The sequence below is a fragment of the Phyllopteryx taeniolatus genome, chromosome 3 (assembly GCF_024500385.1).
Source record: "Phyllopteryx taeniolatus isolate TA_2022b chromosome 3, UOR_Ptae_1.2, whole genome shotgun sequence".
NCBI lineage: Eukaryota > Metazoa > Chordata > Actinopteri > Syngnathiformes > Syngnathidae > Phyllopteryx > Phyllopteryx taeniolatus.
This window is the reverse complement of record NC_084504.1, coordinates 4,171,217-4,186,511: the sequence shown is the minus strand read 5'-3', so window position 1 is coordinate 4,186,511 and position 15,295 is coordinate 4,171,217. Positions and strand designations below refer to the sequence as shown.

Genomic DNA, 15,295 nt, shown 5'->3' with positions numbered 1-15,295 from the left:
TAAAATGCATAAGAAATGACCTAAATACCATCCAACACCCCCTACAATGTACTTCATCATGCTGCAAGAAAGCATGCTGCCTCAACAACAGGAGTTCATTAGTGGAATGTTTTACACTTGGCCAAATCAATCTCCAGACTAAAACCTAAACGTTTTTAAATGAAGGTTTTTATTATTAAAGGAGAAAAAAAATCCAAACCGACATGGCCCTGTGTGAAAAATTTATTGCCCCCCCCCCCGTTAAAACATAACTGTGGTTTATCATACCTGAGTTCACTTTCTCGAGCCACAATCAGGCCTAATATTGCTGCACCTGTCCTCAGTCAAGAAATCACTTAAATAGTACCTGCCTGATAAAGTGACGTAGACCCAAAGATCTTCAAAAGCTAGACATCATGCTGAGCTCTAAAGAAATTGAGAAATAAATGACAAAGACAGTAAGAGAAATCTATCAGTGCGGAAAAGGTTATAAAGCAATTTCTACGGCTTTTGGACTCCAGTGAACCACAGTGAGAGCCATTATCTAAAAATGGCGAAAACATAGAGCAATTGTGATTGTGAAAAATTATCCCAAGAGTGCAGCGATGACTCATCCAAGAGGTCACAAAGACCCCACAACAACATCCAAAGGACTGCAGGCCTCACTTGCCTCAGTTAAGGTCAATGTTCATGACTCCACCATAATAAAGAGACTGGGCAAAAATGGCCTGCATGGCAGAGTTCCAAGACGAAAACCACTGCTGAGCAAAAGGAACATTAAGGCTCATCTCAACTTTGCCAGAAGAGATCTTGATAATCCTCAAGATTGCAGGAAAATACTCTGACGAGACAAAAGTTGAACTTTTTGGAAGGTGTGTGTTCCGCATTTCAGAAAAAGAACATCATACCAACAGTAAAATATGGTGGTGGTAGTGTGATGGTCAAGGGCTGTTTTGCTGCTTCAGAACCTGGAAGACTTGCTGTGATAAATGGAATTATGAATTCTGATGTCCACCAACAAATCCTGAAGGAAACTGTCCGGCTATCTGTTCATGACCTCAAGCTGCAACGAACTTGGGTTCCGCAGCAGGACAATGATCCAAAACACATTGGCAAATCCAGCTCTGACTGGCTGAAAAAAAAAATAAAATGAAGAGTTTGGAGTGGCCTAGTCAAAGTCCTGACCTGAATCATATTGAGATGCTGTAGCATGACCTTAAAAAGGCGGTTAATGCTTGAAAACCCTCCGATGTGGCTGAATTACTACAATTCTGCAAAGATGAGTGGGCCAAATTTCCTCCACAGTGCTTTAAGAGACTCATTGCCAAGTTATCGCTTGATTGCAGTTGTTGCTGCTAAGGGTGTCCCAACCATTTATTAAGTTTGGGGGGCAATCACTTCTTCACACAGAGGCATGTAGTATTTGTTTTCTTTTCTCAGCCTTAATAATAAAAACCTTCATCTAAAAACTGCATTTTTTTTGTTTACTTGTGTTGTCTTTGACTAGTATATAAATGTTTTTGATGATGGTGAAACATTTAAGAGTGACGAACATGCAAATAAATAATAAATCAAGAAGGGGGCAAACACTTTTTCACACCACTGTACATTGTGGTGTGAAAAAGGGGACATTGACACAGAGGAGATGTCACAACTCCTCAGCAGTAATATTAGTTGTTCTTCGCATTGGATAAAGAGTATCTATGCCCATGAATATTGTTATATTTTCTGTCTATATGTGTTGCTCTGCCATTTGTGTTCAAGTCCCCATTGCTTAAAAGGTTATACCCCCACCACATTCTCTAGATGCTCTGCGTTAGCATTTGTTCCTATTATGTGTTAGCATTATCATTAAACTTTGTCTAAACTATGTGATTGTTTAAATGCACAGTGTGTAATTAGCTTTGTTTATTTTTTATTTATTTAGTTTGAAAGTAAACTTTAACCGAGAGTGTCAATATACAGCTTGAAGCCTCTTTTTTGAAGAATTGCTCACTAACCGTATATATGCCCAAATCTTGCTAGTTGTGAAGTGAATTTGGTTTACCACCACCATGCAGCGCTCGTGTTTCAAGTTTGTGCTCGCAAGTCAAAGCTAAAAACGAACGACAGCCTTTTATCTCGATGATGCAGAAACAGGTCCAGATCGCTATTGGCAGTGATGGAAGTTAAAAGCTGATAAGCTCAGTTGGTAAACGCTCACTGTTCAACGTAAAGTCCAATAATTGCCGAACTAAAGGTAGAGTCGTTTGCGATGTACTGTATGTATTTAGAAAATGAGATTATCTACTGTACGTATTGGTGAGTCAAAAACGTAATAAAATGGCTAATAGGAAAGCACAACAGGACTTGGTATTTTTGCAAGTTGAGAAGCGGAATACACACGTCAGCGTCTTGCACTGAAATGAAATGAAGTGTTTTCGGATCATAGTTTGGGGTACATTTAGGTTTTAAACTATTAAAATATAAGCAATTATAAACATGTATGGGGGGCGTCTACTATTCAGGAATTTTTGCTATTCGCTGTGGGTGAGTGTCGTCAATTTGAAATGTTTCTCAATGGCCTGGCCTTAGCGCAAGGGTGTCAAACACATTTTTGTCATGGACCACATTGCAGTTATGACTCCCCTCGGAGGGCCGCTACAACTGTGGACCCATATAAATGAAAGATTACCTCACACACTGTAATGACAGTATACATAACACATTGATGAATAACCAGTTTTGAAATCAGAAGCCTATAAAATCATGTTTTTCAACTATTACATTTCTTTTTCAAAGGGGGATTGGTAACAAAAAAATGCTTGCAAATATCTCAATGGTATGACACCAGAACACAATTAGCGACTTTGATTTGCTTTCGTGGGCCACATAAAATGATGTGGCGGGCCGGATCTGGCCCCCGGGCCACCAGTTTCACACTTGTGCCTTAGAGGGTTAACTGTATTGCTTTCTTATCTGGCAGAGAAACTTAGGGGCACTTTGACAGACTCCATTTTTGTCCATGTCTTTGCTCCCTCACAACAGTCACAACTATCTTCTTCAAATTTAAAGTCACTAAAAGCATCTTTGGCTTGCTTCAAAATGAAAAAACTAAATGTTTCTGTACTAACTTACAAACATACCAACAGTATGTTGGTAAGGCATGTAGGACAGCCAAAGACAAACCAACCTCTATGGAATCATCATCCACAATCCACAGGAGGCTTTCTCTCCCTCCTGCTTACATCTAGTGGACTGCTATGGTATTTTCCCCTTTCCCAGATAGATGTTTGTAATTGGAGCTCTAATTTATGTTCAAACCTTGGTGCAGGATAATGATATGGAGCATTGTAATTTGCTGATGCAAATTGTACGTATAATGGGAGACATAAAAGCCTCCGCATTCTCCGAGACTTGCCAAACACCCTGAGCGTTCATTACAGCCCTCATTAAAACATCCACAACGGCATTGGGAGCTCTTACAAATGGAAGAAGCATGTAATTGCTGCTTCATTGTGGTATATGTAACATATGATAAAGTGGAATTATCACTTTATTTGTCTACAATGTCAGTGAAACTTAATGGGCAGAAAGCCTAAAGGGGAAAACAAATCCTTAGCGCATTGGTGGACTACATACAACATTATAGAGCTTTTGTACAAGGGGGCCAAATGTGAGTTAGAGGACAGTCCATCCAGGACATAGTAAGAGTGATGATATTCAAGGACTAGCTTAGGGAGTATAACTAAATGCTTTTACCCATGAGAGCCTGTGTTTCATTTGGACAAACTCCAACATGGTTATAAACTGGAAATAAATTAACTGGATTTAATGGAAGGAAAGATTAATATTGTTCTTTTTCATTAACAGGCTCCAAAGCCCTCACCATACATTTACCGTAAGGGTAATGAAACTTGGATAGGAAAATGTTTAAATTAACTATTGAAGACAAACCACATTTTTTTGCATGAAAGTCAATACTTTGGTCCTTTGGAGTATGGACTTTGGCTATTTTTAGTCGCTGATCTCAAATCAGTCGTAATGAAGAGGACATGTACAATGCGATGAAGCTGAATACACCAGCTCATAAGCAGCCTAAAGAGAAACACCAATTCGCAAAGGCATTAAGAGTTCATTGAGAGGAACTGGGGGTGTTTTCCAGAGGCCTACTCAACATAAATTGTAAGTGTCTCATTTTTTTAAATGACCTGTCCCACAGTGCCCTTTACATTTGTGCATTTCTAATGCATCTCACCATTAAGACGAAACTTGAGCAGCATAACTGAAAATCACACTAGTCTCCACACCTCTGAATGACTGCAGAGCGCCACTTCCAGAGTTGTATGTGCTCACCCACTGGAAAAGGATTTTCAGCCAAGCCATTCAGCAAGGGCCCCAGAAGCCTGAAGCCTTTATCTGCAGACCTACTGATTGATGTGTTGTGGGTCCTGTTGTGGTTAACAGCAATTTTTATCTGTTGCTAATGGCAACAGCGCAGGTTCCTTATGTGTAGCGAGCAGCAGGGTCCGAGATCTGAAGCCGGACCACACACAGGGATAAACAAATAGGTTTTCATGGCAGACAGCCCTCATAGAGGGGCCACTGACAGGCAGTGCCCCACCCCAAGAGCAGCACAATGTCAGGGCCCTGACACACTCCTGCTGGGCTTTTGGTTTCCTGCACTAATTTTCACCATGTGAAGAGCCGGTGCTGTGGAGACACCTGCACACCCCACTGACAACAAATCAGTGACAGAGATAGGCCTTTATATACAGAGACGGACAGAGAGAATGTTTAAGACCAGGAAGACAACTTTCATTTAAAGCCCTTCTTATATCTATCAGTTGCTGTGTTTAACAACTAATTCCGTGAAAATGAATTGTACACTGGAAAACTATATTTGACTTACATATTAATTTCTTGACTTTTTTGTAAAATGCATCATCACTGTAACAGTAAAGTGAATTTTGAGCTCTACAAATCTGTTTAAAAAGGCACATACACCTCCAAAACTGTTGGACTCATTCAGCATTAAATGTGATTATGACACCCCAAGCAGTGGAAGTGAAGAATGGGTGTGTGGCAGCTCCAGGCAAGCTTTACTCAACTAAACTGCGTGGCTAAGGTTTAAATCCATGTCTGCACAAAGATAAACCCTGCCAAAACAGTCAAGTGAGATTATATTGTGTAGACAAAGATTGATCCTTTCATTGCACATGAAAAAAAAAGCCATATTTTGGCCTTGGGTGGTAAAAAGAGGGGGGGGGGTGGGAAACTAACTCAATTAATCTGAAAGGAAACGGTTGTGTGTTGTCTTTTTTGCCCAGCTTAACTGTTTCCTCCTCTGTACTATACAATATATCCAGCCCAGGGGTAGAGACAGAATGGACAGATAGTTGCAGTGAGATTTTCTGACAATTTCCCTGCTTCTTGTATCTCCTATCTTGCAGATACAGAGGAGGGTGCTGGGTTCTTTATCAAAAAAGCCCCTGAGAGTGATAAATCGCTAGAGTCCAGACCCAGTTGCACTGAAACAACAAGCGCGTAGCAGAGCAGGAAACAAGGCACATATATTGTCTCCCAAACATTGCCAAGGCTATAATGGAGCCTGCACATTGCAGACAGGATAGAGTCACCCTGATAAACGATTCCATATCCAGTCGCTCACACTGTGCAAGACAGGGAGTCAGTCCTGCTGTGACATATCACTGCTAGACTTAACAGACCTGCTATTAGCAGTCACACCTCAAAGAGAGATGAAAGGTTGGGATAGGGAGGGTTGGGAAAATGTTTTCGGGTAAAGCAATTTCATCAGCTGGAAAAACATAAACATTGGAGGTACTGTACATGCTCAATTTTCTCAACTTGCTCCAGTCAAATAAAATTATGTTTTAGGGAAAGCAGCACAAAGTGTTTTGTGCAATGTGTTGGGGATTAAATTACACAACTGTGCCTTGACTATACATACAGTATACACATTTCTATGGAGCAGGTCCATCCAGTGGCGTGCAAAGGGGAAGGATGGAGGGGTCGGTGGTCCTAGGCATCCATTTCCAGGAGGGGCATCCAAACTGGTTTGGGTAGACATGTTGCTCAGTACAAATTTCCGTCAGTCCCACCCAGTACTATGTAATTAAAAAAATATATAATAAATGTGACAAACAAAAAGCTTTGGACCACAAGCTTAATAACTTGTAGCAGGGCAGAGCAGTAGATGCCGATGAGCGGCAGGGCTAACACTTCTTTCTTGTCACATTTGTTGGCGAAACCCCGTACTAGCCTGGCTGACCCTCCTACGCCACCGTTCCACCTCACACGTATTCCTCCACCCACACGCGAAGCCTCTCTCTCCCTTTTCCTCGAGTCATAACGCTCAGTCCAGCCCCTGGCCTCCTTCAAGACCTTCTCCTCCTACCATACCCACTCAGTCATTGCCTGGAAGCTCCCTGGAGCCCCCCAGCCCTACAACCTCTGCCCCCCTTTTTCAAAACCATCATTCTGTAAGGCCCGAAGCACTTACAGATAAGATGCCTGCAGAAATCAAGTGGGCTCGGCAGCTGAGCAGATTGAGAGTCAGAGCTCAGTACCCAGGAGATGCCCAGAGGCTTACAAACACTGCAGATAGCAATGTCGGATAGCCAGAAAGTGGAGACAGGACAGACAACATGAGACTTCCTGCCCTCCTTACCGGTCTATCTTTGACTTGCACAATGCCGCCTGCAAATCACCACCCACCGAGCCTTCGCTACATCCATATCAGACCCCCTTCCTCCTTTCAGATGAAGAGAAAGGCTTGCTCTCTGCCGACTCAAACTGACAGCTTGAGCCAAAGGCCTCCACATTCTTTTTTGGAAGGTCTTACTTGTTTTCATCTGTGAATATACAGCCGCTGGGGAATATGAATGTGACATGTTCTATTAAAACAACATTTAAAAAAAGACTCATGAAGATCAATGTCTTTTGAAGCTACACTTTTTAGGGGCTTTAATGACAGTCTTTTGAGGCCGATTAACAATGACAAACCACGTCAACCATTGTAGTTGTTTTGTTTGTCTAGATGGCTGTTTGCAATATGAATTGCCATATGCCACTCATGAGCTAAAAGTAGCACACTTTAAAGAATATTCCTCTTATGAGCTCAACTTTAAGCAAAGGACAAAAAGGATGATTTCTGTCTCTATTACCAAGAGATTACACACATCACTGAAAGGAGAACAAAAATGTACGGTGGAAAATTCTGAGGGGCAAGACAACGGATGCTTTAACAGGATAAAAATAGCCCTCTGACAAATTGTTAGTGTGACTACTGTGAAGGAATTGGCTGATGGTTTTGTGGTTGGATGTTTTTTTCTTTTTATGTGATGAAAAACATCACTAACCACGATCAATGTACAAAAATTCGACACATTTATGATGTTACAATGTTTTGTTACATACAAGGGAATTATGAATAAAAAGTAAATCAAAACTGAAACTGAATACCAACATACAAAAGTGGAAGGAGCCAAGAAAGACAAATAAAACAAACAACACTCTTTATGCCAAGGTAGTACAGGACACCTTGTTACGATTTAATCAGTCAGACAGAATTAATGCTTCTTATATCATGATTTCTCCATTACTCTATTTAATATAATTAAAATGTAGAGCGTTGGGGCCATAAAGTGGGTCGTTGAAGATTGTAATTCCGACATAAAGCTATGAAGCATGAAAATGTCACTTACCGAGTAGTCGCGGCCTGACAGCGAGTGAGTGGAACTCTGTAGGGAGAGAGAGGAGAACAAGAATGACCTTTAAGGAGCATTTCACTCCCTGACACAGACATGATGAAGCAGTGCCGCTTTAATATCAATATTCACGTTAACCTTTTACGCTGCCCACCATGTATGCTGCAGCTGCAGACCGCTACCCTACATTCTGGCTGCCACAATGGCACTAAGCTATTAGTCATACACAGCTCATAGATGTTTGTATGTTTGTGTGCAAAACTTTAACTATTTAGAAAAGTTGCAAATACAAAGTTGTTTGGGCTTGTAGTGTTAGTGTTACAATACAGTAATAGCATGAAGCAAAACATAATTTGTATCTTTGTCGAGTAGGGCTGAGCAATTGATCGATTTTATCAGGACTTTTTTTTTCTTGTAAGCATTTTATTAGCAGCTTACGTAGTTTAAAGTGAGCTCCCACTGACATGCACGGCTTAGAATCACAACATGGCTATGAACAAAGTAGAAGTACTTAATAAAAGCAGGGTCAGAGTTCACAACATTACATTTAGCGATTTTCTCAACCCATCTTGTGACTTTTTTTTCCAAAATGCGAAACAGAAACAGACATGAGTGTGAATCATGTTCAGTTTTCCGTAAGACAAGAAAGCAGCCCAATGGAAGGCAATCATGAAGTCACTTGTGCGGACCATTGCCAAAGCATGGTGACCCCAAATACAGTATGTACTTGCAAGCCGCAAATACTTTGTCACACTGCCTCACCATGCCCAACTCCACATGAGAAAAAAGACCGTGAGAGAGCAGACCGCAGTCACATGAAATGGCCGACCCATGCAATTAGACGGCTCATTGTTTGCTGTTAAATTGTTGAACATTTACGGGAAAATGTAAATTGATTGAGGATCGTGTTTACGTACATATTTGACAAAAAGGAAATTTTTACATGAGAAATCTTTCTTATTATCAGTAAAGAAAAATTTCTGTGGAAGTGGATGCTGGGAAAAAAATGTGCGCAAAAAAAGCAGCAGGAGCAGTAGCAGGATTAATAAATCAAATCCCAAAAGGGGGGAAAAAAAACTTCTTCTGATGTCATTGTCAGTAATTTTTTCTACAAGTAAAAGGGGAAGAAAAAAATATTAAAATTGTAAATCTGATTTTTGGGCAAAAATCGTAAATTTTATTTTAAATCTACAACCCCAATTCCAATGAAGTTGGAACGTTGTGTTAAACATACATAAAAAACAGAATACGATAATTTGCAAATCATGTTCAACCTATATTTAATTGAATACACTACAAAGACAAGATATTAAATGTTCAAACTGATAAACCTTATTGTTTTTAGCAAATAATCATTAACTTAGAATTTTATGGCTGCAACACATTCCAAAAAAGCTGGGACAGGGTCATGTTTACCACTGTGTTACATCACCTTTTCTTTTAACAACATTCAATAAACGTTTGGGAACTAAGGAGACTAATTCTTGAAGCTTTGTAGGTGGAATTCTTTCCCATTCTTGCTTGATGTACAGCTTCAGCTGTTCAACAGTCCGCGGTCTCCGTTGTTGTATTTTACGCTTCATAATGCGCCACACATTTTCAATGGGAGACAGCTTGTCCATAACAGTTCGGATGGTTCTTTTCCTCTTTGGCCTGGAGGACACGACATCCACAATTTCCAAAAACAATTTGAAATGTGGACTCGTCGGACCACAGAACACCTTTCCACTTTGCATCAGTCCATCTTAGATGAGCTCGGGCCCAGAGAAGCCGGCGGCGTTTCTGGGTGTTGTTGATAAATGGCTTTTTTGCATAGTAGAGTTTCAAGTTGCACTTACGGATGTAGTGCCAAACTATATTTACTGACATTGGTTTTCTGAATTGAAGCCCATGTGGTGATATCCTTTACACATTGATGTCGGTTTTTGATGCAGTGCTCCCTGAGGGATCGAAGGTCACGGGGATTCAATGTTGGTTTTCGGCCTTGCCGCTTACGTGCAGTGATTTCTCCAGATTCTCTGAACCTTTTGATGATATTATGAACCGTAGATGATGAAATCCCGAAATTCCTTGCAATTGTACATTGAGCAACATTGTCATTAAACTGTTCGACTATTTTCTCACACACTTGTTCAAAAAGAGGTGAACCTCGCCCCATCTTAGCTTATGAATGACTGAGCAATTCAGGGAAGCTCCTTTTATACCCAATCATGGCACCCACCTGTTCCCAATTAGCCTGTTCACCTGTGGGATGTTCCATACAGGTGTTTGATGAGCATTCCTCAACTTTCTCAGTCTTTTTTGCCACCTGTCCCAGCTTCTTTGGAACGTGCTGCAGCCATAAAATTTTAAGTTAATGATTATTTGCTAAAAACAATATAGTTTCTCAGTTTGAACATTAAATATCTTGTCTTTGTAGTGTATTCAATTAAATATTGCTTGAACATGATTTGCATATCATTGTAGTCTGTTTTTATTTATGTTTAACACAACGTCCCAACTTCATTGGAATTGGGGTTGTAGATTGCCCAGCCTTACTCACAGGCAAACCTTGCATATTATCAAGCAGTGAGAGAGATCATTGCAATTCCATTGTCACTGACAATGAAAGGTAGTCTATCATTCCATATTGTATATAAATCTAAAAAAAAATAATAATAATAACAAAAGATTCAGGCTCCGAAGGGAATTCTTCTTTAATTGAACATTCTTTGCAGGGCTTAAAGAGTCCCCACAAAGATCCCTCAGAAAGGGGAACAAAGAAGTAGAAAAGCTAAATATCTATATCAACTTAACTATAATCAGAGATAAACATTAGAAGGAGACATCAACCCCCTCCTGTGATTTCCTATGCATCCCTCGAAATGTCAAACAAGAATCAGATGGATACAGAAAAGCCTGCATTGTGTTCTGTTCTCTGGCACAGTCTGTCTTCACCCAGCAGGAGCACCAATCTCAAAATCCTACCTTCTACTTCCACTTTTCACTGCTTTTATTCTTCTGTCTAGATAGGCAATTTCTCCCACTGTTCTCTGGAGGGAACTTTTCTGCTAGACCAATTTCATCCATGCGTCTACCTTCAATCCAAACAACCTCCCCCACACCTTCACCAGGACTGTCTCCTTTCCTGGTGCCCCTCATTCATTCTTCCACACCTGTTCTAGGCTTCAGTGCTCATCAACGCCTGTGTGCCCCCTTGATTTGCAGGACAGCTCCTGTGGTGATGATTACGCAGAAGTCCTGCCGCGAACCGGAAAGCAGGCTCTGCGGGAAACAAAAGGCTATTCCATGTCCATCTCAAACTCTCTGATCCCTTCACTATCAGACCAGGAAGGAGTGGTGGGAGAAGAAAGGATGAAAAACTAGATATGAGGTAAATGATGTGCACAAAAACCAAAAGTATGTTCTGGTGAAAATTCTGTGGTCTGTGTGTACATACACCAAGCTTAAACAGGCTATGTACATCTGTATAAATAAGTCTGCATATACAAGTGTTGTGTGCTGTGCATGTGTGCTTATAGGACCTAAACCTAAGGTGATAGGAGGCCAAGGCCATTTGGAATTAGCTGAACTATGCAGAGTTCATTCAACATGGCACATTCTGGGCAGTAAGAGAGGCTTATTTAAATGATAATGAGGGACAATCCATTGGATTTAGTACTGGTGAAGGGAGAAAAAGAGGGGTGGGAGCAGGGGGATCCATTAAAACGCCAGCGGTTCATAAGCCATAGGGTCGGCATATAGCTAAACACTCTCTCTTAAAAGCCATTATACATGGCTCTCAATGGATTTCTGCAGTGCTTAGGACTTCAAAAGGATTTAAGAACCCGCCCCAGAGAGCGAGAGTTTGGGGGAGGGTGAAGGGATGTGTGTGTGTGTGTGTGTGTGTGTGTGTGTGTGTGTGCCCGCACACGTGTGCGTGTGAAAGAGAGGGCATTGGTTATGTTCGTTGATAGAGAGACAGGGCGGATGCTGGCGGCATAGAAGGGTTAACTAACAGCTTGGGAGGGGAGAAGAGAAATGTTGCTAAATCCGCCCCCTAATCCTCTTCACATTGCCATGCCCCCTTCTTCACCAAGAAAAAGAAAAAAACAGAATCCATAAAAAATAAAATAATGGAGAAGAGTGGGTGCTGTTAACATTTTTCCATCCTAGACCATTGTTTCTATCATTGTGGAGAGTTTTAAGGGTGCCAGTAAAATGTTTAGGAAAGTGATGCAAAGCTCTATGTCATCTGTGGCAGTTAGTCAGGTCAGGTGGGTGGGTTGATTTGGAAATTTTGTTTGAGACTCCGACAGCAGCAACGCCCTCAGCCTCTCCACCACAGGATCACCTCCCAACCCCCCCATATTTCCCTAATCCATGTGTGTCTTAGTGCTGGTACACCGTTGCACCGCAAGCACAATTACCCAGTCAAAATAAACAGATAAAGAGCCAACCATGGCGATGAACAAACAGCATCCTTGACATTTTTTTTGCCTCTGCTCCCAAATTGATGCATGACTGACAGACGACAACATCCACGTCACATTTCTTTTGGCGACGCGACAAGAGGAATCCATTCCAGTTATTGCCGGCATGGCATCATTAGTTACTTTTGATCTGGTTGAGCATGTGTGATGCAGGTTTGCAGTGCTCTTGGTTATTTTATGTGGCTGAAAAAATGGAAGGAAGGCAATGACACAAGGTTTGTGATTCATGGCCTTGGTTAAATGGAATACAAACTCCAGCTCAGACATGGGGAGACAGACATGAGAAATACCGAGAGCCAGATGGTTGGACATGGATAGATGTGGATGGCATGGTGACAACCACCAGCGTCTGTGCACCATTTATTTGGCAGTGTATTAGAGAGATATTCCACATCTAACAGTCAGCAATTGCAGCGTGCAATTTTCAGTTACCCCCTCCTTCATCGCACCCACCACGATTGCTTCCACCGTCACTCATTCATGGCCCTTCCTTCTCAGAGCTTGTCATAGATCCCTGTCAGAGCTGTCAACCGACGTCGTGTTTTTATCTGACAAGCCCTCCTCTTCCTTCTGACTTTTTCATTAAGAGACATCCTTTTGTAACAAATGAGAGAGAGAGAGAGAGAGAGAGAGAGAGAGAGAGAGAGAGAGAGAGAGAGAGAGAGGGAGAAAGAGAAAGAAAGACAGATGAGGCAATGTATGAGAGAAGCAGACGCTGCAAGACGTAGAAACAATGCGTAGGAGGAAGTGACAGATTAGTGATTTTTAATTGGGCTGGATTTTCCATTGGAACATTCAATAGCTTAAAACAGTGTATTTAACAAGTTCATTAAACCTTTTTGCTTCCATCGATTCACCAGTGCGGAGAAGGAAGCCTGCATTTGCTCTCTCGCTTCCTGCTTTTGACAGATAAATGAACACTCTCATTGAGTTTAGTTTGGGGATAGTGGGATGCTGCTTGACAGGCATTTGTTAGGACGCATATTTCTACATTCATTTAAAATGCTGCTCTGGATTTAGCATAAATTCTCATTACTTTCCCGGTATCTAAATTGCATTATTTCAAGCCTGACGCTGAAGCAATGCATGGCCTCAATTTTGCTTTGCCACCTACTCATCCACTAAATGAGGTGGCATATGAATTCTGGCACAGTCATAATTGGAACAGTTTCTTGAACTCATTCCATGCCAGGGTCAGCCCACACTTGGCTAAACTCTGTTTGGTCATGTCTACAGTACATTTAACTCTGCCATGTTTGAAATAATGCCAGATAATCTGAAAAATGTGTGACCAGCTCAATAATTTCCTGTCTATAAGCATCCAGTCAAATAGTGCTTTCTCAAATTTTCATGAGGTGAGAATTGGAAAAAAACATGGGCTACTAGAACATCTGCCATCTGATTTCAGCGTTTGCTTTTTTTGTTTGCCTTAGAGCTTTCCCTTTAAAATGCTATTGTTTCTCTCTGTAGAAGGAAAATGAGTAAAACAATATGGTAAGGCCTTGGCAATGTCTCACCTCAGTCAGCTGCTCCTTGATGTTGCTTTTGTGAGGTAGGTTCAAGTCCGGCACTGTCTCATCCTTACAAAATATGATGGGACAGAGCATTAATGGTTTGATCTGGAGGACACAAAAGAAAACCACAATTGGATCAAAATTTCATTTTTGCCGAAGTGAAGATCTTTGTGTACAAGTAATGCACTACAATGCGGAATAACAATAACTTCAAATGACTATTTATGGGCTATAGTTAAAAAAACACAAACTTGGACTAATGTATCTCAAGTACATGTTATTTTCGTTGTATGAATGAATGTTCTCCTTGGGCTTGTGTATGTTTTCTCTCTGTACTTCGGCTTCTTTTAGCATCCTGTTGGAGGACCCATGACCATGCGACTGAGACCAAGCTTTCTGGCACTGGGTAGCACATTTCCCTCCAGAACGCCTCGGTCTTGAGATTTCGTTATACATAGCCCATATTAAAGACACCATGTACCAGAGAGAGCAAAGCACCCACAGAACATAACCAAGCTGCCTCCATGTACCACATTTTCTTTGTATGCTTCATTTCTGCATCTATAAAGATCAACAACAGCTGATGTGACTAAAAAAAAAAGCTCCACTTTTGTCTCATCTTTCCAAAGGACATTCTCATTGAAACTGTGTGGCTTGTCACTATGCATTTTGGTAGATTCCAGTCTCACCAGTTTCAAGTTGTTTCAGTGACCATTGTGGGTTTTCTTTCTTTTAATGGAAGGCAACGAACAACTTTGTCAGCGCTGTGTGTTTGTCACATTCCACTAATATCATGGAAAAACCCTTTGGTATAAAATCTCACTTACTAGCTTTTATGGACAAATGGAAATAGAAGTGTTTAGCCACCCACATGATGGTAACCCTAATGCTACTGTGGATGGCTTGTTTTATTACAGGCCATTCAGACCCACAGCTGGTGTGCATCCAAATTCCCAACCAGATGGAAGGTTGGGAAGCTAAGCACAGAAGTGTCTGGGCCACTACAGCACCAGCCAATCACAGTGTCCCATGCTACCTCCCCACCTTGGAGTTAGAGATTGGCGATGGCTGCAGGGTGTATTCCATTCAACTAGCGATTTACATGTAGCACCTCCCTTGGTGACATGCGCTCCGGCTGGCCCTGGTCTCCTGATCTCCACTGTAATTTAAGCAGATCACTGCTACAATTAACCTTTCCCAGTAAATATCAATTATGGCCCCCGGCTGGGCAAGAATTAAAAGGGTCATCAGCTAATCTGACAGGTCCTGAACGCTACCACCTGGCAGGTGGGGGGAGGCAGCTGAGAGAGAGTGTTTGTCTACCCTTGTGCCCACCAGCTCACATGCCAAGTAGATGTGATTCTCTTTTAATTACACTGCTGCTGCTGGGCAAGCATGATGATTGCCAGAGGGCGTGAACAGCAATCTGAGGTCAGGAATGGTCAGGAATGACATGATGGGTTTGGAGTGAGTATGGCAGAAAATAGGCAAAAGCCTAGGAAAGACAAGCCTCTTTAACACTGGCTATCTGAAGCCGAATTTTCCCAGCTCGCTGTCCTGTGTGTATGGGACTGATGCAGGATGTGGGGTCTTCCAGCTTCTGGTATAGTATCAGAGGCAG

The 15,295-nt window shown here is 41.6% G+C and overlaps 1 protein-coding gene across 8 annotated transcripts in view; it reads right to left on the bottom strand.

Moving 5' to 3' along the window:
* Positions 1 to 15,295, bottom strand: part of fbrsl1 (fibrosin-like 1) — a 421,085-nt gene that overhangs the window by 218,886 nt on the left and 186,904 nt on the right. For all 8 annotated transcript variants that reach the window (XM_061766519.1, XM_061766516.1, XM_061766523.1 and 5 more), the window contains exons 3-4: positions 13,678 to 13,779; positions 7,686 to 7,721 (exon numbers count right to left, since the gene is read on the bottom strand). In XM_061766519.1, coding sequence (XP_061622503.1) covers positions 7,686 to 7,721; positions 13,678 to 13,779 — 138 coding nt within the window. The remainder of the gene's footprint in view (positions 1 to 7,685; positions 7,722 to 13,677; positions 13,780 to 15,295) is intronic.